At 45.8% G+C, this 24,364-nt stretch overlaps 1 protein-coding gene and 1 long non-coding RNA gene across 6 annotated transcripts in view; one reads left to right on the forward strand and one right to left on the reverse strand.

Moving 5' to 3' along the window:
• Positions 1-20,113, reverse strand: part of LOC129150878 (uncharacterized) — a 26,705-nt gene extending 6,592 nt beyond the window's left edge. Inside the window, exons 1-2 of one of the 2 annotated variants that reach the window (XR_008557655.1) lie at positions 19,977-20,113; positions 17,589-17,761 (exon numbers count right to left, since the gene is read on the reverse strand). This is a non-coding gene — a long non-coding RNA (uncharacterized LOC129150878). The remainder of the gene's footprint in view (positions 1-17,588; positions 17,762-19,976) is intronic. The other variant, XR_008557656.1, reaches the window with a different exon arrangement.
• Positions 20,114-20,301: 188 nt separating this feature from the next.
• The window catches only part of TRAPPC8 (trafficking protein particle complex subunit 8), a 77,107-nt gene continuing 73,044 nt past the window's right edge, over positions 20,302-24,364 (forward strand). For all 4 annotated transcript variants that reach the window (XM_028155724.2, XM_054724552.1, XM_028155727.2 and 1 more), the window contains exon 1: positions 20,302-20,782. In XM_028155724.2, the coding sequence (XP_028011525.2) occupies positions 20,626-20,782 (157 nt within the window). In that variant the 5' untranslated portion in view covers positions 20,302-20,625. The remainder of the gene's footprint in view (positions 20,783-24,364) is intronic.

Raw genomic sequence — 24,364 nt, forward strand, 5'->3', positions numbered from 1 at the left:
ATTTCTCTTAAAAAACACACACACACACATGATTAGAAAAACAAAAGACTCACACGAAAAATGATCCACCACTCAAGTGTACCCACTGAAAAAGAGCAAGGTACACCTGCCTCTTCCAAGGAAAACTTCTCAGTAGATCGCAGCGCGATCTAAATCTGTCTTCTAGAGATCTTTTTTCTTTTTGGTTGTTGAATCTTTGCATAAAGTAGCTTAGAGGCAACTAGATTCACACTCATGGTAAACCCCACTGAGTCATTTCCTCCGACCTCTTTCCGAAGCCAGAGCGGAGACAAAGCGAGCAGCTGGAGTGTCACAGCTGTCGCAGGAAGTGGGGAGGCTGTCACCTGCACGACAGACAGACACACTCACTCTGCTTTCCTTCGAAGGGCACATGAGTCTGGGCGAGCACCAATGGGCGCATGTAGAAGGAACATAGCAAGAGCCTCCTAACCACTGTTTTCTAAAACAGAACGGGCTGCCTGGACAAGCAGTGAGTTCTTCTTACGAGCTTTAAACAGGGCGGAAGCTAGACAACTTTTTGAAAGGGGTGCTATAAAGATGAAGCTACCTATATATGTCTCACAAGGCATGTGTGGCCTGCACTCAGGAGAGAGGGGGCCCCGGAAAGAGGCCGGGCCAGTTTGAACCCAACTGAATCTCTTTTTGTTGCTGTTGTTCATCCTCACCCGGAGTTTTCCATTGATTTGCAGAGAGTGGAGGGGGAGAGACACAGAGAGAGAAACATCGATGTGAGAGAGACGCATCGATTGGTTACCTCCCACATGGGGATTGAACCTGCAACCGAGGTACGTGCCCTTGACCGGAATCGAACCCAGAACCCTTCAGTCTGCGGGCCGACGCTCTATCCACTGAGCCAAACTGGCTGGGGTCCCAACTGAATCTTTTGAAGACCTCCTTTTTTCTTAAATCTTTTTTTTTTTTTTTTTTTTTTGAGAGAGAGGGAGAAGGGAGAGAGAGAGAAACATCCATCGGTTGCCTCCCGCATGCATCCCCAGAGGGGATCGAATCTGCAACCTGGTATATTCACTGACCGGGAATCGAACCACCACCTTTGGGTGTCTGGGACGACACTCCAACTAACTGAGCCACCCTGGCCAGGGCTGAAGACATCCTTTTTTGCTGTCTTCTAAAATACCGAGTATGAAAAAATAAAATCCCGAGTATGGAACGGTCATTGAATGAACCGCCTTCTTTTGGGACTGGGAAAACTTGATCAAACATGATGTTATCTGCGTGATTGATTACCCAGGTTAGGACATCCTCTCTCTCTTTTTTAAAAAATATATTTTATAAATTATTTTTACAGAGAGGAAGGGAGAGGGATAGAGTTAGAAACATCGATGAGCGAGAAACATCCATCAGCTGCCTCCTGCACACCTCCTACTGGAGATGTGCCTGCAACCAAGGTACATGCCCTTGACCGGAATTGAACCTGGGCCCCTTCAGTCCACAGGCTGACGCTCTATCCACTGAGCCAAACCGGTTAAGGCAGGACATTCTCGAGGAGGTATTAACACTGGGACTGCTGATTGGGTCCGCTGGCTTTGCCAACTTAGAAACTCACATCTGTTTGATGAGTGACTCACTCGAGGCCAAAATGCTGTTGTTTAAAAAAGAGACAGAATCTGGGACATTATTCAAGCATTTAGAACAAAGTTTAAACCCAAACTGGGATCAGTGCCTGGGTATTCATCAACTTTGCAAAGGAAAACAAAATAAAATTGAAAACAATCTGTGGCGATGAAGTAAGGAAAAGCGTCATAGGGACATTTACATGTTTGTGCAGATGTACTTTTAATAAGATTGTTGCTTGTAATGTGCCACTGACGACAAGTTTGAAACCAACTGGGCATTTTCTTCACAAGGGCTTTACACAGGACCCTAGTGCTCGTTAAAAAGCGGTTCGGATCCTGTGCAGCCTCTCAAGCATTTAGTTGGCTCATCGTCTGGAAAACTAGCATTTTCAGACCCAGAACTCTGAGGCATTGCTCCTCATATGTATTAACTCACTTGAGAAAATCTGCGTTAGAAGTGAACAACTTGAGGAGAATAGACCTTTTCCTGACACTCGCAGTCCTTGTGATGGTGACGTGTGTAGCAGAAATGGTCTTTGGTTTTTTAGTGTGTGTGTGTGTGTGTGTGTGTGTGTGTGTGTGTCTCAACGAGATTGTCACACTCCACTTTACTTGAGACTAATCCCAGAAGGTTCAGAAAAGAGAATTTATCTAAGACCCACTGTATCAGAATCTCTGGGGCAGGACTCAGGAGGCTAAATTTTTAACCAGTATCTCTGGAATTCTTATCAATATTGAAGTCTGAGAACCACTGCGTATCCCTGGTAATTCGTATCAGTGTTGAAGCTTGAGAACCATTGCGTATCCCTCGTAATTCTTATCAATATTGAAGTCTGAGAACCACTGCGTATCCCTGGTAACATGTCAGTGCTGAAGTTGGAGAAACGGTGCTGCAGTCCCTTGAATTCCCCTGTTGCCTCCTTTTGCTTCTCCTGTAGGAGCCTTGCCCCCCAGGGCGTTCCTCTGGTTTTTTCTCCTTTTCACGGTGCCACTGGCATTTCTACTCAGTTGCAGGTAAAATGGGAAACATGAGTCATCCTGAGAAAACATATGTGGAACCCTCTTCCTGTATTTTTGTAAAAAATCCATACATCGGGGAAGAGGTAGAATAGAGAACACACATCTGAGGCATAGATGGTTTTTCTTAATAAAGTCAAGAGTCCCATGGAAGAAACAGAATGTCTAGCAATCACCACAGCACATACCTATGTCTTTAAGATTGAACGTTGGCAATTTTATTTCTTGCAGGAGTCGTCACTTTCAGCGACTTACAAAACCAAGCACGGGGAGTTTCTTGGTTTTTCAGATTTTCACACCTCTCATAAAATATGCTTATTTATCCATTTAGTAGTATGTCATTGTTTTTAAAAAGCAACGTGTTTATGGTAAAAAATTAAAATAGTATAAAAGGATAAACAGTGAAAAATAAAGTCCACTTCACAGTAGCTGCAACCAATGACACACCACTGTGGCCAATTTATACCCCAGAGATGTTCTATGTGTACCAAGCATATAAATGTATATATAACCCCCTTCTGTACACAGATGGGAGCATGCTGTACACAACACTGTACATCTTGCTTTATTCCTTCTGTTACAGAAAACCGGAGAAGAACCAAGCAACGCTTAGAGAGATGGAGTTACATTTATTACACACGGGCCCAGAGGAAAATGTCTCTCAAATTCTGGGCCCCAACATGGAGGAACTTTCCCTCAAGGAACGCTCCGATGTGACACAGTAACACAGCTGAGGGTTATTTAACCCCGCTCTGTTATTTTTATCTACCATAGGTCCCGTCAATAAAGTTGCACAGCTTACAGGTAAAAGGCAGGTTGAAGGGACAGGATTTGCTGAAGCAGTGTTTGCTAAAGCAACTGCAGGCTGCGACCTATGGGTAGATTGTGAAGTCAGTTGGGTGGGTTTGAAACCCGGCATACATTAGGAAGGAAGGGAGGTAGAACAGAAAATATAGGCAGCACATACAGGAAAGGTAAGTACTGTTCTAGGAGACATTCGTTTCCGTTTTACAAGTATGTGTGTACTGGTTTCCGATATGAATTATATCCCTAACTGAAGTCCCGGCAAAATCAAATTTGAAAAACACTGTGTCCAAGTGTACTCCTTGGGAAAACAAGTCCTTTAAGTCTTAATAACATGAAGGAGGATTATGGTGTTAAAGATAACGGAGGCATATTGAACTTTGGAAGAGTGTTTTGTTTTTGAGCAAAAATCGATTGGAACAGGGCAGTGCTGGAAACAGATAAGAGCGCTCCTGGGACAGGAGCCGGGGCAGGACGTACACAGAGAAAGTGTGGGAGTAAAGAGAGGAAACTGATTGGCTACAGCGTCACGCCCACGTGGCTGTTTGTAATTGGTTGTCCTTAGGTTTGGTTTCGTAACTTTGAGGCATTTACAAGCTGGGATTTGGTTTGCTTAGTCACTAAGCAAACTGTGGCTCTCGAGCCACATGCGGCTCTTTGGCCCCTTGAGTGTGGCTCTTCCACAAAATACCACGGCCTGGGCGAGTCTATTTTGAAGAAGTGGCGTTAGAAGAAGTTTAAGTTTAAAAAATTTGGACTCTCAAAAGAAATTTCAACCATTGTACTGTTGATATTTGGCTCTGTCGACTAATGAGTTTGCCGACCACTGGCTTAGTGGGCCACAGGATTATAGTCACCTGCCTAACAGCCTCCTTGTTCAATTGATTTAACAGGGGTCAAATACATCTGGCCGGCTCTGCGGACCAGTTTGCCTTTTGGAGGTTCAAAACCCCCGTTAGTATATTAAAAACCTTCAAAATCTTGCAGTGAAGAGCCCCGTTGAACTAAACATTTCCCAGAGATCGGCGGCAGAGCCTCCTCTGGATTCTGGAGACAACACCTGTGACCTCCCTCCGGCCCTGGCGTGGGGAGAAGCACGTGCACCTGCGCTGCGTGGCCTCTGATCGCCGCCCGTGGGTCCTGTCTCTGAGTGCCAACTCCTGTCCCCGAGTCTGACCTCCTTCAGTCCAACAGAGGGGACAGCGGTGTGGACACGGGGAGACGTGCCGGCCACTGACAGGAAGGAAACAGCACGTCAATCGTTCAGTCTCCGTCTGGTCTCAGGGCCCAGCTGCTCACCCTGCCTTGCTTTTGATCACTCATTTAAATCCCGGGGTTTCTTCCAGGTCTGTGGCTAAGACCTCTTTTCAAGCTTCCTCCAATCCAGGCATGCTAAGTAAGGTAACCTACCTGGGCCAGAGTGGGAGACCCCGGGGCCTGCCCTGGACAGTTCCTTCTGCCGCTCCGGATTCAGTCTTAACGTCTAGGGATGACTTGGTAACCAATTAGACTGAGATATTGTCACGCTGGACAAGTTACTTCACTCTTCCGTGTCTCCAGTGCCCGTATCTAAGATACAGAGGTTGGACACTGATTTGGGAGGTCCCGGCCTGCATCAGTATTTGGGTCTTTAATCTGATGCTCTTTAAAGTAATCCTGAAAAAATGTTCCCTCCTTGCCAAGCATCGTATCAGCTGCTGGCGAGATGACGGGGAACCAATAATGTTTGCATCCTGTCCCCAACAGCCACCAGCTGGACAAATGGTGATTCCAAACTCTGGTCTGGGCGCAAGAGCGTTTGAGAAGGGCAGTCTTGTACCTGGTTACTAGCGTGACTGCAGAAAACACGTCTCGGTCTCACAGGAGCATCTCCTCTGCTCAGAAAGGAAACGTGACCGATGTCTATATTAGAAATAGACGGTGCCAGTTTCCAGGGTCGTGTTCCCTTGGAGAAGAGCCACGACATCAATGAGGACTCCCCCAAACAGCAGCAGCTGGCCAGGGCCGGATTGTATGCGTGCTCTGACTAATCCTCTCTGGTGCAATTCTCTGTTCAGGCAAGAATCCCTTCTGAGCAGCTGACGAACTGCTTGAAAATGGAGTGAAATTGAGGTAGTTACTGATGCTAATGCAATTATTCCTGAAAAAGGGTAGACTACCCAGGCTAAACCTAAATTCAAATATACTGAGAAGGTGGATACAAAATGAAATGTCCCATAAACCTGTAACCGTATATTCTGTAAGTGTCCTTAAAAAAACACACACAAACAAAAACAAAAAAAAAGAAACAAGCAAAACCTGCTGGCTTTTTATTTGACAAGATCCAGGCATGTTTTTGGAGTGTCAGCTACGTACATGGCAGTCACTGTCAAACTTGTTTTTTTTTCTTTCCATTTCTATTTGTTAAGTGACCCCCCAAAGTACTCTCCAGATGATGGGAGACAATAGCTGTATTGTACTATGTACTGGTCGGATCACATCTGGAACACTGTGTCCATTTTGAAAGGAACACAGACAAATGAAAGTATTCTCTGAGAAGTGAGGGAAAAATGGAGAGGGAACTTAGAGCCGTGCAAAAACGGAACTGCCAAGGAGGGTGTGCATTTTTAGGCCAGAGAAGAGCAGATTATAAAGGCACACAATGGCTAGGTAGCTCTCTTCCAATATGTAGAAGTAGGCAGCGTTCTTATTGCTCTGGAAAGCAAAACGCAGACAAAAGGTTGAAGTCATGCAGAGCCATGGCTGAGCTCAACCCCAGGTGCAGCGAAGTCTTCGCTTTGGAGCTAGTACTTCATCACAGAGGGAACCAAGCACGGGCTGGCCTATCACCGGGCTGCAATAGGGTCGCTTCTGCTTCTATTTGAATATTAGACTTTATGTCCCTTCTTGCCTTTTGGTCAATGAGAAACCCAGAGTTCGATGAAAAATTAGGTCACGCCGAAACCGGTTTGGCTCAGTGGATAGAGCGTCGGCCTGCGGACTGAAGGGTCCCAGGTTCCATTCCGGTCAGGGGCATGTACCTTGGTTGCGGGCACATCCCCAGTAGGGGGTGTGCAAGAGGCAGCTGATCGATGTTTCTCTCTCATCGATGTTTCTAACTCTCTATCCCTATCCCTTCCTCTCTGTAAAAAATCAATAAAATATATATTTAAAAAAAGAAAAAAAAGAAAAATTAGGTCACATTGTATAATTCTGCCATCCACGTAGCTGGTACAATCTGCTCCGGAACCCAGGTCTCCGTTGGAACCGTCTCTCTCAGCTCTAATCTCGCTGCAGAGTTGTGCCTGACGTCATTCATTGCTCTGATGCACGTTTCCAAACTCAAGCAGGATAAACTCTCTCGGATTATGACCTCAAGGACATGATTTGAAGACATGAATAAGTTGCAGGGTCGGACATGGAGCCTTCCAGCTTTCCAAAAACTGACATCGCTGAAGTATTTTCTTAAAATAGAGGGAGCTCCGAAATCAGCCAGGCAGAGAAAGATAGATACCACATGATCTCACTCATTTGTGGGACTATAATGAACAACATAAACTGGTGAACAAAAACAGATCCAGAGACAGAGAAGCGTGGATCAGACCGTCAAACCTCAGGGGGAAGACAGGGGAGGGTGGCAGTAACGGGGAGAGATCAACCAAAGGACTTGTATGCATGCATATAAGCCTAACCCAGTGGTCGGCAAACTCATTCGTCAACAGAGCCAAATATCCACAGTACCACGATTGAAATTTCTTTTGGGAGCCACATTTTTTAAACGTAAACTTCTTCTAATGCCACTTCTTCAAAATAGACTCGCCCAGGCCGTGGTATTTTGTGGAAGTGCCACACTCAACGGGCCAAAGAGCCGCAGGTGGCTCGCGAGCCGCGGTTTGCCAACCACGGGCCTAGGAGGCTGCTGCTAGGAGAGGCGGGAGAGTAAGTCTCCTTCCCCGTCCAGGGGCACCTAGCTGGATGGCAGAAGTGCATCCTCTCCAATGGCAGTCCATCCGTGTTGAAGACTAGAGAAGCCTGCAGATTCTGATGATGGTTAAAAAAACACGACTTTATATTTGAACACTATCTTATATTTGTCAAAGTTCATTCACACGTTATGCGACCAAATAGAACAATGTAAAAACTTTAAAATATTCTTGAAATGTCCGGAGTCCCAAACCTGTTTACTGCCGGCCAAATTCTGGGTCCCCAGTGTAAGGCCAGTGGGTGTGCTGGGTGCCAGTGAGGACCCCTGCATTGCATTTTTGCAGTAACCAAGACCAAGATCATCTCCCGTCTTTCGCATTTTGGCCGCCTGTGTAGTTTGGGCGGCGAGAGTACGTTCTGTGGTGCCTATGTATTGTCCAGAGGGAAATCTGACCAGGTAATAATTGACACAATTGCTCAAAAGCATGAACAGCAGGTCCAGGGTGCATTTCCTATGTTTATTCTGGCTTGTTCTAGTAAATCTTCTCGTTTTAGGGCTTGTGCCAGTGAATCCTCAAACTAAAGCAGAAATGTTGAGTACTATTTTTTTCAAATTAATATTCCTTATACCTGTGCTGCTTCTCAGAAAAGGTCAATTCTAATATTTCTCAAGTGCAACATGAAGGATTTGATTCAGCCCAGCCAGCATGGCTCCGTGGCTGAGCGTTGACCTATGAACCAGGAGGTCATGGTTTGATTCCCAGTTAGGGCACGGCAGCCGATCAATGATTCTCTCTTATCATCGATGTTTCTATCACTCCCTCTCCCTTCCTCTCTGAAATCAATAAAAATATATTTAAAAATAATTTGATTCAGGTCCATTCAGGAAGCATTTATTGAGGAGGAAGGACAAGTACAAGCTATGACATGACAGAGTAGTGGCAACAGCAGAGGCATGTAATAGACAAGATTGTGGAGTCTGGGCCTGACAGCTGGAGTTATTTTATTTTTATTCTTTTATTTTTTTTTGACAGCTGGAGGTTAGATTCTAACTCCACCACTGCCTGCAGTGGATGTTGTGGCCGAGCCAGTTAGTTTCTCTGGGCCTTGGCCTCCTCAGTGGTGGAGACAATAACAGCACCCACTTCTCACTAGAGTTGTCACGCATTTTCGGCGATTAACACATGCAGAACTCTGACATCTAACCTTTGGTAAACGGTCTGGAAGTGCCAGCTGTCGTTATTCAAGGGTTTCTACTTGGAGTCCTAAGAATTAAGCAAACATTTCCTTAACCCTACCATGTAATTTGAAATATCAGGAAAGAAATTTAGATCCTAGACCTTTTTTTAGAAATTACACTTTCACTGTCTTAAGAGTTTCAATCATAGATGGACAAATGTAAACATAATAACGTTTCGGCTATTTAAAATGAAAGGATTTCATTTAAAAAAAAATGAGAGACTTTCCCTGGCTGGTTGCTCAGTGGTTAGAGCGCCAGCCCTCGCACCGAAGGGTTTTGGGTTTGATTTTCCGTTAAGGGCCCATACCTGGGTTGCAGGTTCGATCCCCAGCTCTGGTCAGGGTGGGTGCAAGAGGCAACCAATTGATGTGTCTCTCTCACATTGATGTTTCTCTCTCTCCCTCTTCCTTCCTTCCTTTCCACTGTAAAAATCAATGGGGAAAAATATCCTCTGGTGAGGATTAACAAAGAGAGAGAGAGGGAGGGAGGAAGGGGGAGAGAGAGAGAGAATGAATTTAGGTATAAGTAGATTAAAGGACTTACTGGAGATGGAAAGAAGATGACTATACCAAGGAATTCTGTTTTCTGATAATCTCTAAAGCATTGCTTAAGTATGTAAACCATAATCTGCAGACAAAAATAAATAAATACCAAGAGCCAACTTTGGATCACAGATGCTATTAACCCTTTTGTACGCTTGGTGTGTTTATAGATACAGCTTTAAATGGAAGGTCAAAGCCTGGCCTGAGTGTGCATGGGTGAGTTAAGTCACTTACCTTCTGGAAAATGTACTCATTTGCTTTTTTTATGCCAGCAACATTAAAATAGCATTTATACACAGGCAAGGTAGAATGGCTAACTGGGGAAAGCAAACCATATAATTCAAACCAAATGACTGCCTTTGGTCGGAGTTATCTAAGTAACTATGACTAAATCGGTTGTTCTTTGTTTTATTTTGTTTGCTTTCCTTTGGAAACAGTGGGATCGATGGGAAAAGTAGATGAACAAAATTATTCCAATAGTTGTCCCACCCTGACCGGCTTGGCTCAATGGATGGAGCATTGGCCTTCGGACTGAAGGGTCCCAGGTTCGATTCCGGTCAAGGGCATGTACCTTGGTTGCGGGCACGACCCCAGTGGGGGGTGTGCAGGAGGCAGCTTATCGATGTTTCTCTCTCATTGATGTTTCTGGCTCTCTATCCCTCTCCCTTCCTCTCTGTGAAAAATCAATAAAATATATATTAAAAAAAAGAAAAAAATAATTGTACCACTTTTCTACCCAGGGACAGTCAGTGTTGGCCCTTAAAATGGATAATAGGAAGTGCAGGGGAAATGTTTCGCCCAAAAATAAGAACTGAGCTCCTGTCATTTTACTGTTACGGCATAAGTTCTATTTAAATTTTATGTTTTAAAAATATTGACACTATTCAGATGTTTACTTTACGCTAGTATCAGCCCAAACCTACATTTCCTGTGTCACTGCTGCCTGTCAGCAGAAAGCAAGGCTAGCACAGTGATTTCTAAGTGCCGTCTAGGAGGAAAAGAGCTCAGACATGACGTAGAAGAGAGGACCAATGTTTTCCGGTTTTTGTTTTTAATTGTTGACAGTAAATTGATGCCCCCCAATTCCCTCCCCTTTACCCTCCTCCTCCCAGCCCTGCCCACCCCAGGCCACTATTATCTGTGCCCATTGGTTATTCTTAATCTCTTCCCAGCTCCCCTCTGAGACATATTAGTCTGTTCCATGCCTCCATGTCTCTGGAACTATATTGTTCTTCAGTTTATTTTGTTCATTAGATTCCATTTATAAGTGAGATCATGTGGTGTTTATTTTTCTCTCACTGGCTTATTTCACTCAGCATAATACTCTCCAGGTCCATCCATGCTGTCTCAAAGGTTAAGAAATCCCTTTTTATTGCTGCATAGCATTCCATTGTGTAAATGTACCACAGCTTTTTTATCCACTCATCTACTGATGGGCACTTGGGCTGTTTCCAGGTCTTAGCTATTGTAAATTGTGCTGCTAATGAACACAGGGGTGTGTATATTCTTCCTGATTGTGTTTCAGCCTTCTTAGGATATATTCCTAGAAGTGGGATCACTGGTTCAAACGGCAGTTCCATTTTTAATTTTTTGAGTAAATTCCATACCGTTTTCATAGCGGCTGCACCAGCCCACATTCCCACTAGGCTTCCCTTTTCTCCACATCCTCGCCAGCACTTGTTTGTTGAATTTAAAGCTATAAATTTTTTTCTGAGCACTGCCTTCGTTGCATTTCCTCTCCACCCCAAATGAGTAAGCTTGTATTTTCGTTATCATTCAGTTTGAAATATTCTCCAATTTTCCTTTTTTTTTTTTAATTTGACCCATGGATTACTTAGAAGTCTGTTGTTTAACTTCTAAATATTTGAGGATTTCCAAATATTATGCACTGAATGTGTGTGTTCCCTTCCATTCATATGCTGCAGCCCTAACGCCAATATAGCTGTATTTGAAGATGGGGCCTCTAAGGAAGTAATTAAGGTTAAGTAGGGTCCTAAGGGTGAGGACCTGATCCAAGTGAATTAATGTTGTTATAAGACACAGTGGGGAGGGGGTGCAGAGAGGCCTCTAAAAGGCCTCTGGGCTCCACAGGCTCCTGGTCGTGCTTGAGGGGGAGCCTTTAGAAGAGACTCATCCAGCCCAGCCTGGGGGCCGGCAGCCTGCGGAGGTGAGCCAGGTGTGGCCCATCTTCCTGATGAGTTTCACCTCCTCGGCCAGGAAGTGGTTCTCTGGGAAGTCACGGAGCTGAGTTCTGCACGGGTAGAACCAGGGCCTGCAGCTCCACTAGGGCCGGGTCAGGTTCCTCTCCAAGGCCAGGGCAGCTTCCATGGCGTCCTGAGTTTTGCCCACTCATCCTGCACATCCTGGAGAGAAGGCGGCCACCATGCTGGCTTTGCATCTTTAAGAGACGCTGGGCGCCCTGTTACTTCTCTGCCAACTCGAGGAAGAAGTGGTCCATGCCCTCCAGAGCCATATCATCATGGTCGGTCGAAATAGAAGCCCTGAGAGAGGTAATGCGGGGCCCACAGAGGCAGGTTGGCCAGGTGGTTGACCACAGCCTCCACCTTGATGGAATAATTCTGACGAATTTGGGAGCTCATGGTTGTTCAGCAATAAGGAGTTAAGGTAGAAAAAAACCCGGTGTGTTGGCTGGTCTCAGAGGTGGTTCTGAAGGTGGAGACTGGACAAGACACAGGAGAGTGGCTGGAGGCTGGGTCCCTGGGTCTATTCCATCCAAACACTGTTGAAGCAAGAGACAGATCCGGGACCAGCAAGGGAACTATCCATAATTTTCTTCTTCTAAAAACGGAATCATATTCCATTATATGTATATACCATAACTTCTTTATCCATTTCTCTGTTGATGGACATTTAGGTTGTTTCCACATCTTGGCTATAGTGAATAGTGCTGTAATAAAATTGAAATGCCAATATTGATTCAAGATACTGATTTGAATTCTTTGGAATTCCACAGAGTAGGATTGTTGGATTATATGGTAATTCTATTTTTAAATTTTTGAGGAACTTCCATACTGTTTTATTTACTTAAAAGACTTTTAAAAAATTGATTTCTAGAGAGAGGAAAAGAGAGGGAGAGAGAGAAAGAAAGATCAATGTCAGAGCAAAACACTGATCAGCTGCCTCTTGCATGCCACTGGAGATGGAGCCTGCAACCTGGGCATGTGTCCTGACTGGGAATCGAACCTGTGACCCTTCAGTGCAAGAGACAATGCTCCAACCAATGGAGCCACACCAGGCAGGAACCATAGTTTTATGTATTAGCTGCACCATTTTGCATCCCCATCAACCATGTACATCATGCCAACATTTGTCTTTTGTTTTTCTGATAATAACCACCCTGACAGGTGTGAAATGTTATCTCATTTGATTTACATTTTCCTGATGATTTTGTGATGTTGAGCATGTTTTTCATAGGACAAATGATCGTTTGTATATATTTTGGAGATTAACCCTCTATCAGATATAGAATTTGAAAATATCTTCTCCCATTCCATATGTTGCCTTTTCATTCTATTGATTGTTTCCTTTACTGTGGAACCTTGCAGCTGAAAATAAACTATTTGAAAATAATCTCAAAAGAAATCTCCTTTTTTTTCTGCCTGAATCTAAGTGGCTATGCCTTTGCGATGATTTGTCTTCCTCTGGATTCCACATTTTTGTCTTACTACTCTCTCTTCTCCGCTCTGCTTCACAATTCTGGGGAAGATTACCTAGGGCCGTGGTCGGCAAACTGCGGCTCGCGAGCCACATGCGGCTCTTTGGCTCCTTGAGTGTGGTGGCTCTTCCACAAAATACCACGGCCTGGGTGAGTCTATTTTGAAGAAGTGGCGTTAGAAGAAGTAAGTTTAAAAAATTTGGCTCTAAAAAGAAATTTCAATTGTTATTCTGTTGATATTTGTCTCTGTTGACTAATGAGTTTGCCGACCACGGACCTAGGGGATGTCAGTGAAGTAGACTGTGTCGTGATGGCTATGGTTCAGAACCATGGAGAGCGACACACAGGGTTCAAACCTCTAACAGTGGTGATCTATCTGATATTGACAGGTCTTTATTGGCCTGTCCTAAACCCTAGAGTTTAGAGCAATGCCTAACATATGAAAAGTAGTCAATAAATATTTGTTGAATGAAATGAAATGACATGCATTCTCCCTAGTGGAATCAATGTGTGGAGGACTATGAACATTTCTGTAGCTCTTGATACATGCCACCAAATTCTTTTCAGAAGTGGGGCATTTAATTTATACAGCCACCAAGTAAAACTTTGATTTTTCTCTTTATATCCTTCACTCATTTTTCTTGTTTATTGAAGTACTAGAGGCCCGGTGCACGAGATTTGTGCACTGTGGGGGTGGGGAGGAGGTGGGCCCTCAGCCAGGCCTGCACCCTCTCGCAGTATGGGACCCCTCGCTCCTTACCACCCGCCTGCCTCAGAGATGGGAGAGGCTCCTGCCACCACTGCTGCGCTCACCAGCCATGAGCCGGGCTTCTGGCTGAGCAGGTGCTCCCCCTGTGGGAGTGCACTGACCACCAGGGGGCAGCTCCTGCACTGAGCGTCTGCCCCCTGGTGGTCAGTGTGCGTCATAGTGACCAGTTGTTCTGCTGTTCAATTTGCATATTAGGATTTTATTATATAGGATATTTGACATACAATATTACAGTAGGTCCTCGGGTTACATCGGAGATCCGTTCCTACGGCGTGACATAACGTGATTTTCACCGTAAGTCGGAACCTACTTACATAAGCACTTACGTCACTCACATGGAGCACAGACACAGCAGGAATGAACTGACAGTAAAAAAAATTTAAAAGAAAGATAACAATTCCTGACCTTTATTTGCGGTAAATAAATAATAAAAAACATAAAGCACATACGTATGTACATACGTTGAAATGACGGAACTTTTTTTTTTTTAATAAATAAATGGGAGATGGCGACATAACCACAAAACGACATATGTAACCCGAGGACTGCCTGTATATTAGTTTCAGGCGTACAACATAGTTAATTCGACATTTATATTCCTTATGATGTGATCACGACAGTAATTCTAGTAACCATCTGTCACCATACAGAATTATGATAATATTGACTATTTTCCCAATGCTGTGCATTACATCCATATGGCTTATTTTTTATAACTGGTGGTTTGTACCTCTTATTCTCCTTCACTTTTATTTATTTATTTATTTTTTATTTATTTTTTGCCAATTCCCCCACCTCCCTGCCCTCTGGCAACCTTCAGTTTGTTCTCTGTATCTATGAGTCTGTTTTTATTTTGTTTTATTTATTCATTTGTTTTTTTTATTGCACATTTAAGTGAAATAATATGGTATGTCCTCTCTGACTTACTCATTTAGTATAATACCCATTTAATGATGTTAAGTCTTCCGATCCATGAACATGAGATGCCATTCCATGTGTTTAGGTCTTTTTAATTTTTTTTCAAATTGCATACACACACACACACACACACACACACACACACACACACTTAACTCGCACAGCTAGTTAGCTAAAAAATAAAGTAAATAGCTTTTGGGTACTGATTAGCAGCTATAACTATTCCTTTTACTTTTATGTAGCTAAAGTAATTCTTAATGTATTAGAATTAAAAATATTTATGAAGAAGTACTCATTAGTCCTGGCCAGTGTGGCTCAGTTGGTGGAGTGTCGTCCTATGCACCAGGTCACCAGTTCGATTCCTGGTCAGGGCACATACTTGGGTTGTGGGTTCAATCCCTGGTGGGGGTGCATATGGGAGCCAAGCGATCAATGTTTCTTTTTCTCTCTCTCCCTCTCCCCCCGCTAAAAAAGGGAAGTACTCATTAAAACAATACCTGTTGCTCTAAGTAATTTCTTAAATCAGAAGAAACAAACAAACCCCTCCCACAAAATTTAGTTAATATATAAACTGAGAAAGTATAATGAAAAGTGCTTGAGACTGGAAGTCAGGAAATTGGGAAGCTAGGCTTATAACCTTCGGAAAAATTATTTTACCTCTCTAGGACTGTTTCCTCACATCTACACTAATAAAAGAGAAAAATGCTAATTGACCGTACCTTCGCTATGCCCACAGCCAATCAGAACAAGTATGCAAATTAACCCAACAAAGATGGCGGTTAATTTGCATACACTGAGGGAGGAAGGAGTGAAGACTGAAGACAGCATAGAAGGAAGAGGGAGGGAAAGCAGAAAGCAAGGCGGCTGCAGGAGGGAAAGCACGGGGCAGCGGTGGCGGGAGGGAAAGCGCGGGGGGGGGCAGCTGTGGGAGGGAAAGCGTGAGGTGGGGGGCAGAGGCGGCGGGAGGGAAGGGAAAGCACCAGGCAGTGGCGGGAGGGAAAGTGCGGGGCAGCGGTGGCAGTGGGAGGGAAAGCACAGGGGGGGCGGCGACTGCGGAAGGGAAAGCGCAGAGGGTGGGGGGGTGGCAGCGGTGGGAGGAAAACCGTGGGGTGGGGGTTGGGGAGCAGAGGTGGCAGGGAAAGCGCGGGGGGGGCGGGAGAGGTGGCGGTGGCGGGAGGAAAGCCCGCCGGAAGCCCTTTTCTTTCAGGAATCTTCCTGCAACGGGCCTCTAGTATAAAATAATATTGTAACTCTCCCTAAATAGGAAATCATGGGTCTATGACAGCAATCAATATGGCATGCAACTGTATTTATTTATTTTTAAAATATATTTTTATTGATTTTAGAGAGGAAGGCAGAGGGAGAGAGAGAGATAGAAACATCAATGATGAGAGAGAATCATTGATTGGCTGCCTCCTGCACAGCCCACACTGGGGATTGAGCCTGCAACCTGGGCATGTGCCCTGACTAGGAATCGAACCCTGACCTGGTTCATAGGTTGACACTCAATCACTGAGCCAAGCCGGCCAGGCCTGTATTTATTTTTAGACTAAATCTTGAGAAATAAAACATTTATAAAATTGTATGCGGTTGAGATGTTCAATATTTCCATGCACCCTCCCCCCATCTTAGAAGTATAAGACTGAAAATATATATTTTTACTTGCTGCAGATTAAATTAGAGGAAGCTATATTTGGAGGTTAAATACCTATAAGTATAAAATACAATTATGAGCTTTAGAATGCAAAATTGTGGTTATGATTCACTCTTAATATAATCGAGAAATAGATACCATCTTTTGTAATCAGAATATTAATGTTAATAAGTTGTCTTAAAACATCCAGTAAAGTAAATAAAATAAAGTATGGGCCAATATGCAGATTATATATTTAAACCTTTCGTTTTTCAGTGTTTTAAAGTAGCATAACAAAACATTTTTCAGCTTAACAAATTTGAACGTGCAACTTTTCTGAGCATCCCCTGACCTCGCATGCTCTGAGAAGGTGTCTCCTTTGAGGACTATGAATTCAGTAATTAGAATTGTTTTTATTGGGTTTTAAAGCCAGTACTCAATAGCACCATCTACTGTTAGCGTAGTGAAATTTAATAATAGTGGAAAGAATGTTAATAGCCTCAGATCTTCACATTGAAACAAACACAAGAAATATTCTAACCCCAAACTTCTAAGCTCACAGATAAAGAAAGCGAGGCTCAGCAAAGATAAGGAACTTGTCAAAAGTCACAGATAATACATACTATTGCAAACTAAAATTTCTGTAGGTGCTTTCAAAGCAAGGAAACGTGGGAAAGCAATTCATCCTACTGATCGAGTCTCCGGGGTTGAAAACCAAGCTGGCTGTTTATGGCTCCGGTGCTGACTGCCTCTCGGCAAGTTAACTAACGCTTTGTGCTTCCGTTTCTACATCTGAAAGTTGGTGACACGTCCTTTTCGGGGTGTGTGTGAGAAACAGAAGTACTGGACAATGTATGTAAAGTGCCATGCTTGATATATGTAGGTCAGTAATGGTGACACTATTCTTATTCACAAGTTGTGGGAACCCCTTTCACGTCCCTCATGGTTCAGGGTTCGGGTTCTGGAGAAGGCCGCACACAAATGAAAGAGACTAGAAAAGTATTAATTTGGGAATACTGGGGGCCAGGCGGGAGCCCACCTCTAGGGGAGGACTACCGCCTTGCTTTGGCCTTGCCATCCCTTTTATTCAGGTTTGGGATACACCCATAGCCCTTAGGCAGGTAATAAGCAGATTATCATATCAGTAAGGATTTACAGGATTATTTGGTGGGGAAGTTGCCTCAGTTACCATTGTCTCAATTAGATAGGGAGTGGTTGGCTCTGACCTTTCAGAGCTTCAAGGTTGACCAGCCTTCCACATCTTTCTATCAGTGAGACCATGATCGGTTTCCGGCAACAAGTGGTAGACCTGCTTTTAAACCCAGATGCTTCTGATTTCAATGTCTGTGTTGTTTAAAACTGACCACATCAGCCAACAGTCTTATACGTACTAAATAAAACAAATCATGAACATTTGCTAACACAGCATATAAGCCCACTGACATTCTATAGGATTCTTTGATTTTGGTAAAGAAGAAAGCTGAGCCTCACCTTCAGTGCTTGGAAAACAGATCCTTAATTTCTTGTCTTATTTAGTAGAGCAAGCTTCCTTTCTTTTATTTATTTTTTTCAAGCTTCCTTTCTTTTAGGGATAGAATCTGTCCTCTTGGCCTTGAGGGTGTGCACATTGCCAAGGCCTGGCCAATCACAGCACCTAGTTTTTCCTGGACACAGAATGGTTCAGAGGACATGTGCTGCGAAAAGAGCCAGTGTCTGGAGGAGTCAGAGAAACGAGAGAAGTGTGGTATCTCTGACCCCACGCAAGTACCTCCCGCAGGGTACCTCCTTCATAACACAGAGTGCTGGGAACCCCTGACTGTTATCCCATATTCATTTCCTCCTCTTCATTAGCAACAGAACCTCTGAACCTATGTTTTCCAAGTCTCCTTCGGAGATAGGTGTGACCAACAGACTCACTGGAGCCAATGGGATGTGAGTGAAATTGTTGAATGCCATTTCTACCATTTGATGTTAAACCATCAGTCCATGTTTCCCAATGTGTCAGTGACTCAGCTTTAACCTTTAATGAGAGCAATATTGACCTGAAGAAATGGACACCTTAGATCCGTGGTCGGCAAACTGCGGCTCACGAGCCAGATGCGGCTCTTTGGCCCCTTGAGTGTGGCTCTTCCACAAAATACCACGGCCTGGTCTATTTTGAAGAAGTGGCGTTAAAGAAGTTTAAGTTTAAAAAATTTGGCTCTCAAAAGAAATTTCAATCGTTGTGCTGTTGATACTTGGCTCTCTTGACTAATGAGTTTGCCGACCACGGCCTTAGATTAACTGGGAAATAGATTTTTACAGTGAATCACTCACTGAAAACCCTGCGTGTGAATGTGCTGGGAGACGGTCAAGTCTAAGCAGAAGACCATTTAAGCTCAGCCCTAAGAAAGGAGTGAAGTACTGATTCATATTACAACACGGAGGAACCTTGAACACGTTAAGGTTCAAACACAAAGTCACATACTGTATGATTCTACTTACAGAAAATACACAGAAGAAGTAAATCTACAGACAGGAGATTTGGGATTGTCAGGGGCTAGAAGTTGCGTGGGGTGACGGACTGGTCATGGGTACCAGGTTTCTTTGGTGCTGATGAAAATGTTCCGGAATTAGACAGTAGTAATGGTTGTACAACTTTCCGACTATACTAAAAACCACTGGATTGCATACGATAAAGGGGTGAATTTTATGGCATGTGGATTATATCTCCAGAAAATAAATTTAAGCTAAATTGCCCTTGAAAATCCTTCTTAAAGAATGTAATACAGCTTGTTTCATCTTTTGTGTAAAAAGTAAACTGCCTTTTAAATTTCTGAATTGAGTACCAGATAAAGTAGTATGCTTGCATTTAGAAACGCTGTTTCCAAAAATATGTTTTTTAACTCATCATATTCAATTGTATGAGATCCTTACATTATAAAAGGCAAGGGAACGACATCAGAGGCATTCAAAAGGGAACATATGTACCCCCGGGGGACACGAGAAAAATTTCCAAGAGGTGCTCTGGCACGGATGGTTTTCAGAAAATTAATTTCCATATCCTCAACGTGCAGGTATTACCTTCTCATGATTCATTTGTGGCTAAAGCTGCCATGTCATTATGTCCTACAGGCCTTCCCTACCCCCCATTCCTCAGTTTGCAGAAGGAAGTCCCACGTCCCACCTGTCCTAAGTTCCTACCGCAGTACCAACCTCACGGGGCCCAACAACCCGACAACGTGGGTCACTGATGGCGGGGAAACCTCCTTTACAGCAAGGCACCAGAAACCGTGATGACAGCACACTGCATCTTCCCTCGCCTGATGCTCTGGGCATGGAATTCAGAAGCCATTCCAACTACTGAGGGACGCGACAGGAAGCTTCACCCCGTCCCCTCTGCCTATTGAGAGGAACAGTCTACAACGAGAGCTTAGGGATGGAGGCCGGCTCAGGACCGCACCGCTCCATGAGGACTGGCTTCCTGCACCCCCATCGCTCGGAAGTAAGCGCCGGAGCAGGGTGGGGGGGACGAGGCAGCGGCTGCAGACGACCCACTCGGACGCTAGCAGGCGCACCCTTTCCCTGCGCCCCGCAGCGGGGCAGGCGCCGCCGGGTCCCCGCGGGCGGGCCCCCACCCGCCACTCCCGTTAATGGCAGGGCACGCGGGGCGCACGTTTCTGTCCTCGGGTGGAGCTCACATTCGTGGCGGCGTGTTTCTACAAGGCGGTCTGTGTCCAAACAGAGGACCCCGCACGCCCCGGGCTGGTGTGAGTGTGTGGGGGGCGGGGGCAGTGAGGGGGGCAGGGCAGCACCCTCTCCAGGGAGCAGGTGCCCTCCGCCGCTGCACGGGGAGCGTGGGCGGGGCGGGGCGAGGCTAGCAAGCGGGGCACCGTTTACCTAGATTCCCGGAGAGCCTTTGGGGTCCCACCGAGGGGCCATTTAAGCCTCTGCCACTCTGACAGCGTTGATCTCGGCGCGGGCCCGCCCGGGGACCCCCCCGCTCCGCGCCGGGCTTCGGGGAGTCCCTGCGAGTAAAGCTGGTGGGACGCCGAGTACCGCCCTCGCCTGGCTCCGCCCACCACGCTCGTAGCCCCGCCCCAACCCCGCCCAGTGGGCGGATTCCAGACGCCACACGACTTCCGGTGCTAGCGTCCAATCGGCTTGCGTCGCCCTCCACTTCCGTCTCCTCCGCTCTCTCCCCGCCCCCATTGCCTCCTTTAACGCCGTCACGTGAGGGGCGAGCGCGGGGGCCGTCGGGACTAGTTCTGCCGGTGGGTCAGGGTTCGGCCTCAACATGGCGGTTCCGGCCGGGCAGTGACCGAGGCTTCGCGGTCGGAAGGATTCCCCGGGGCCGGTCGGCGTGTCCGCCTCATGGGTGGGACGTGAGCCGCCGTGGCGAGCGCGGAGGAGCGGCGGTGACGGGGCGGGGTCGGCGGCGTGGGCCCCGGGCGCCGAGGCGGCGGAGTCGGGTGCTTGGCTCGGTCTCGAGGCTTCCCTGCGGGGCCCCGCCCGGCCGGGCTAGGCCGGCGGGCGGCGGCCGGGAGCGATGGCCCAGTGCGTGCAGTCGGTGCACGAGCTCATCCCGGACTCCTTCGTGCCCTGCGTGGCCGCGCTCTGCAGCGACGACGCCGAGCGGCTCACTCGCCTCAACCACCTGAGCTTCGCCGAGCTGCTGAAGCCTTTCACCCGCCTCACCTCCGAGGGTACGTGGTCTGCCCCCGGGGCCCCGAGCGTCCGCGCGCGGGGCCGGCAGGGAGGGAGGCGGGGGCGGGCGGGAGAGGGCCGTGTTTACATCCCCGAGGGCGGCGCGTGCGCTGCGGCCGGGCCCCGCGGCCGGGCTGCGGGCGGCGGGGCCGGGAGGGAGCCTGTCCGGACCGCGCGGTCCTGACCTCGGGTCCTCCAGGCGCCTTCTTGTCACCTCGCACCGGCCGCCTGTTGGGTAGTTTCTGCAGAGAAAACGCGGGCCGCCGCGAGGGGCGAAGAGGCTGTTCCCCGCGGCCCTGCGGGGGGAGGGGGGAGGGGGGAGCTGTCAGACCGGTGAGGCTAGGGAGGTCCGGGGGAGAAGCCGGATCATCACCCCTCGGCTGTCAAACTGGACTTGGGCGATGGTTTTTGAACAGCAACGAGGCTCATCTCTTTCTCAGCTCCCGTTTCGCTATTTTACTTTTTTTTTTCCATTGAAAATTTAAACTTTTTCTTAGGTCTGTCATATTTTACTTCTCCAGAAAATAAAAAGGTATTATGGAAATAATAAAACTTGAAACAGCCTTTGCCTAACGGACCAGGGAGTAAGAACGGATTGTTCATTTACAGGGAAGGAAAAGTCCCAAAATGTGGTTTTTCAGATAAAAATTAAATCATTAGTAGGAATGTGCCTTTTATGGAGGAGCTACCTGATTTTTACAGCTTTAGCGTCTTTGTTAGGAAAAAAACCAGGTCTAACAGAACCCCAGGTATGATTTACCCAGTGCCTTTATCTGTACTTTGCAAACAGAACACAGCAAAGTATGTATAAGACGAAGGCTTCATTCAATACAGCTGTGTTGCCCTATAGGGGCTTAACCACAAGGAACAACAGCACCTGTAATTATTGGAATCGAGAGCCGGTCTGGCTCAGTGGGTAGAGTGTTGGCTTGCGAACTGAAAGGTCCCAGGTTCGATTCTGGTCAAGGGCACATGCCCGGCGTAGTGGGCTCGATCCCCAGTGGGGGACGTGCAGGAGGCAGCCGATCCACCATGATTCTCTCTCATCATGGATGTTTCTATATCTCTCTCCTCTTCCTTCCTCTCAGAAATCAATAAAAGTATATTTTTAAAAAATACAGCTGTGCCAAGTGAACGCCTATGATGATGATTCGGTTCTATGACTTGTGCACAGAAACGAGCTGTGCCATAAACTCGTGCGCTCACAGCCACAGGTGTGCTCCTCGGCGAGCAGCTCCTTTCTGAGTTCCCTGTAGTGTGGACAGGAGAGGAAGGTCCAGGACACAGCTTGGGAGCGCTTGGGTTTTCTTCAGCCCGTGCCACAGCCAGTGTTGCGCTAAGTCAACAAGAACAGCGAAGTGCCCTACATTCTTCAATTCTTTGCGAGACGTGCGTGCTCTCTCCTGCTTTGTTAATAAGTAATAATGCTAATACCTGATACCCGTTTTCCGTAGCTTTTCTCTTGTGGTCTTTACTGAATTCTGTGAGGTAGACACTTATCGTCATTGTACATTGGAGGACACTGAGGCCGAGTGTTAACGTGTCCAGTCTTACATGTGGGAAAGATTTAAACACAGGCCCTGTGACTCAAGACAGGTACTAATCAGGTCCTCTCATCTCCTGGCAGTATTTAGAATTACTTATTCACACTGGGCAGCAGCACTATCCAATAGAAATATGTGAGTCGCATATATAATTTAAAGTTAGTGTTCACATGATAAAGTGAAAAGAAACAGGTGAAATTAGTTTTAATGACTGATAGGTATGTTATTTAACCCAGTATTTCCAAAATGTTATTTCAATATATAATCAATATTAAAAGATCATTTAAAAAAATCCTCACTTGAGGATATGGTGTTTTGTGTGTTTTTTTTGAGGATATGTTTTTATTCATTTGAGCGAGAGGAAGGGGAAGAGAGAAAGGAGAGCGAGAGAAAAAGAAAAACATCAATTGGTTGCTTCTGGCAGGTGCCCAGACCTGGGATCGAACCCACAACCTGGGTATGTGCCCTGATTGGGAATTGGAACGGGTCACCTTTTGGTGTATGGGGACTGCACTCCAACCAATTGAGCCATACTGGTACGGGTTAAAAAGATCTTAATGAGGGGACTGCGCGGAGTGGGGCAAAGGAGGGGAAAATGGACATCTGTGATACTGTCAACAATAAATAAAAAAAGAAGCAACTAATGAATGCATAAAAAATCTAATGATTTAATTTTTATCTGAAAACCAAATTTTAGGACTTTGCCTTCTCTATAAATCTAGATGACCCAACCTAGGTTAAATTAAAAACTTGTTCTTACTCCCTGGCCCATTATGCAAAGGCTGTTTCAAGTTTTATTATTTCCATAATACCTTTTTCTTAGATATATACTATTTTTTATTTCCCAAATTTATTTGAACACGGGATCAATTTTTCAGAAACAAGCTCTTAACTGCCTTGAGGAAGCAGCATTCCATGGAATAGCATATACTGAGAAATATTACTTCATAATACAGTATTCAAGATACTATCTGGTAACCTATAAAATTAAGAAAATGGTAGATTTGAATTTCATTTTTTTAACTTTAATGGAATTTTATTGACTTTTAATTTTCTCTTCCATCCTCATTTATCCTTCCTATACCCTCTTACACACCCCTTTCCCCTTTTCCGGAAATCACCACACTGTTGAATATCATTTTGAAACTGAGATGTTATATGATATACTAGTGATCCGGTGCACGGATTCGTGCACATTGAAAGGAAATTAATTAGAAGGTAGCTGGCGGGGCGTGACTGGGTGAGATGGGCTGGACATGCCCTGGAGCCAGCCTCCCTTGGTCTGGGGCATCAGGAGTGAGTGGGGTCCCTCGGCTTGGCCTGCAGGGATCCGGTCGAAACCAGCTCTCCGACATTCCCCGAGGGGTCCTGGAGTGTTAGAGGGCACTCTGCAGAGTTCTGCCGCTGCCAAGTCACTGCAGCTCTGCAGCTCCTGCGTTGAGCGCCTGCCCCTGGTGGTCAGTGTGTGTCATAAGTACTGGACGGTTGGACGGTTGCTTAGCCTTTCATACATATACATACATGTATGTGTGTGTGTGTGTATGTATATTCGTTTGTGTGGTTATAATCTTAACGAAGCCTTAATATAATTTAGTTCTGAAGCTTTTGAATTTAAGAGCATTTTTCTTAATTAGCTCTTATATTGTGATATTCTTGTTTCTATTATCATTTAACAAATGACCCCCAAACTTAGTACCTTAGAAACAAAAGCATTTACTGTTTCCCAGGAATCTGGGAGTGGCTTAGCTGGATGCATTTGGCTCAGGGTCTCTCTTGAAGTTGCAAGTGGAGCTGTCAGCAAGAACTACAGTCCGCCGGGGCTGGAGGATCCTCTTCCAAGCTCACTCATGGTTGCTGGCAAGTCTCACTTCCTCACTGATACTCGCCTGAGACCTCAGTCTGTGCCACGTGGGCCTGTCCATAGGCTCCCTGAGTCTCCCGGGGCATGGCAGTTAGCTTCTTCCAGAGGGAGTGATCAGAGAGGACCCAGGATAGAAGCTGTACTCTTTTATAGCCTTATCTCAGAAGTGCTATACC

This window comes from Eptesicus fuscus, chromosome 12, assembly GCF_027574615.1.
Source record: "Eptesicus fuscus isolate TK198812 chromosome 12, DD_ASM_mEF_20220401, whole genome shotgun sequence".
Lineage (NCBI taxonomy): Eukaryota > Metazoa > Chordata > Mammalia > Chiroptera > Vespertilionidae > Eptesicus > Eptesicus fuscus.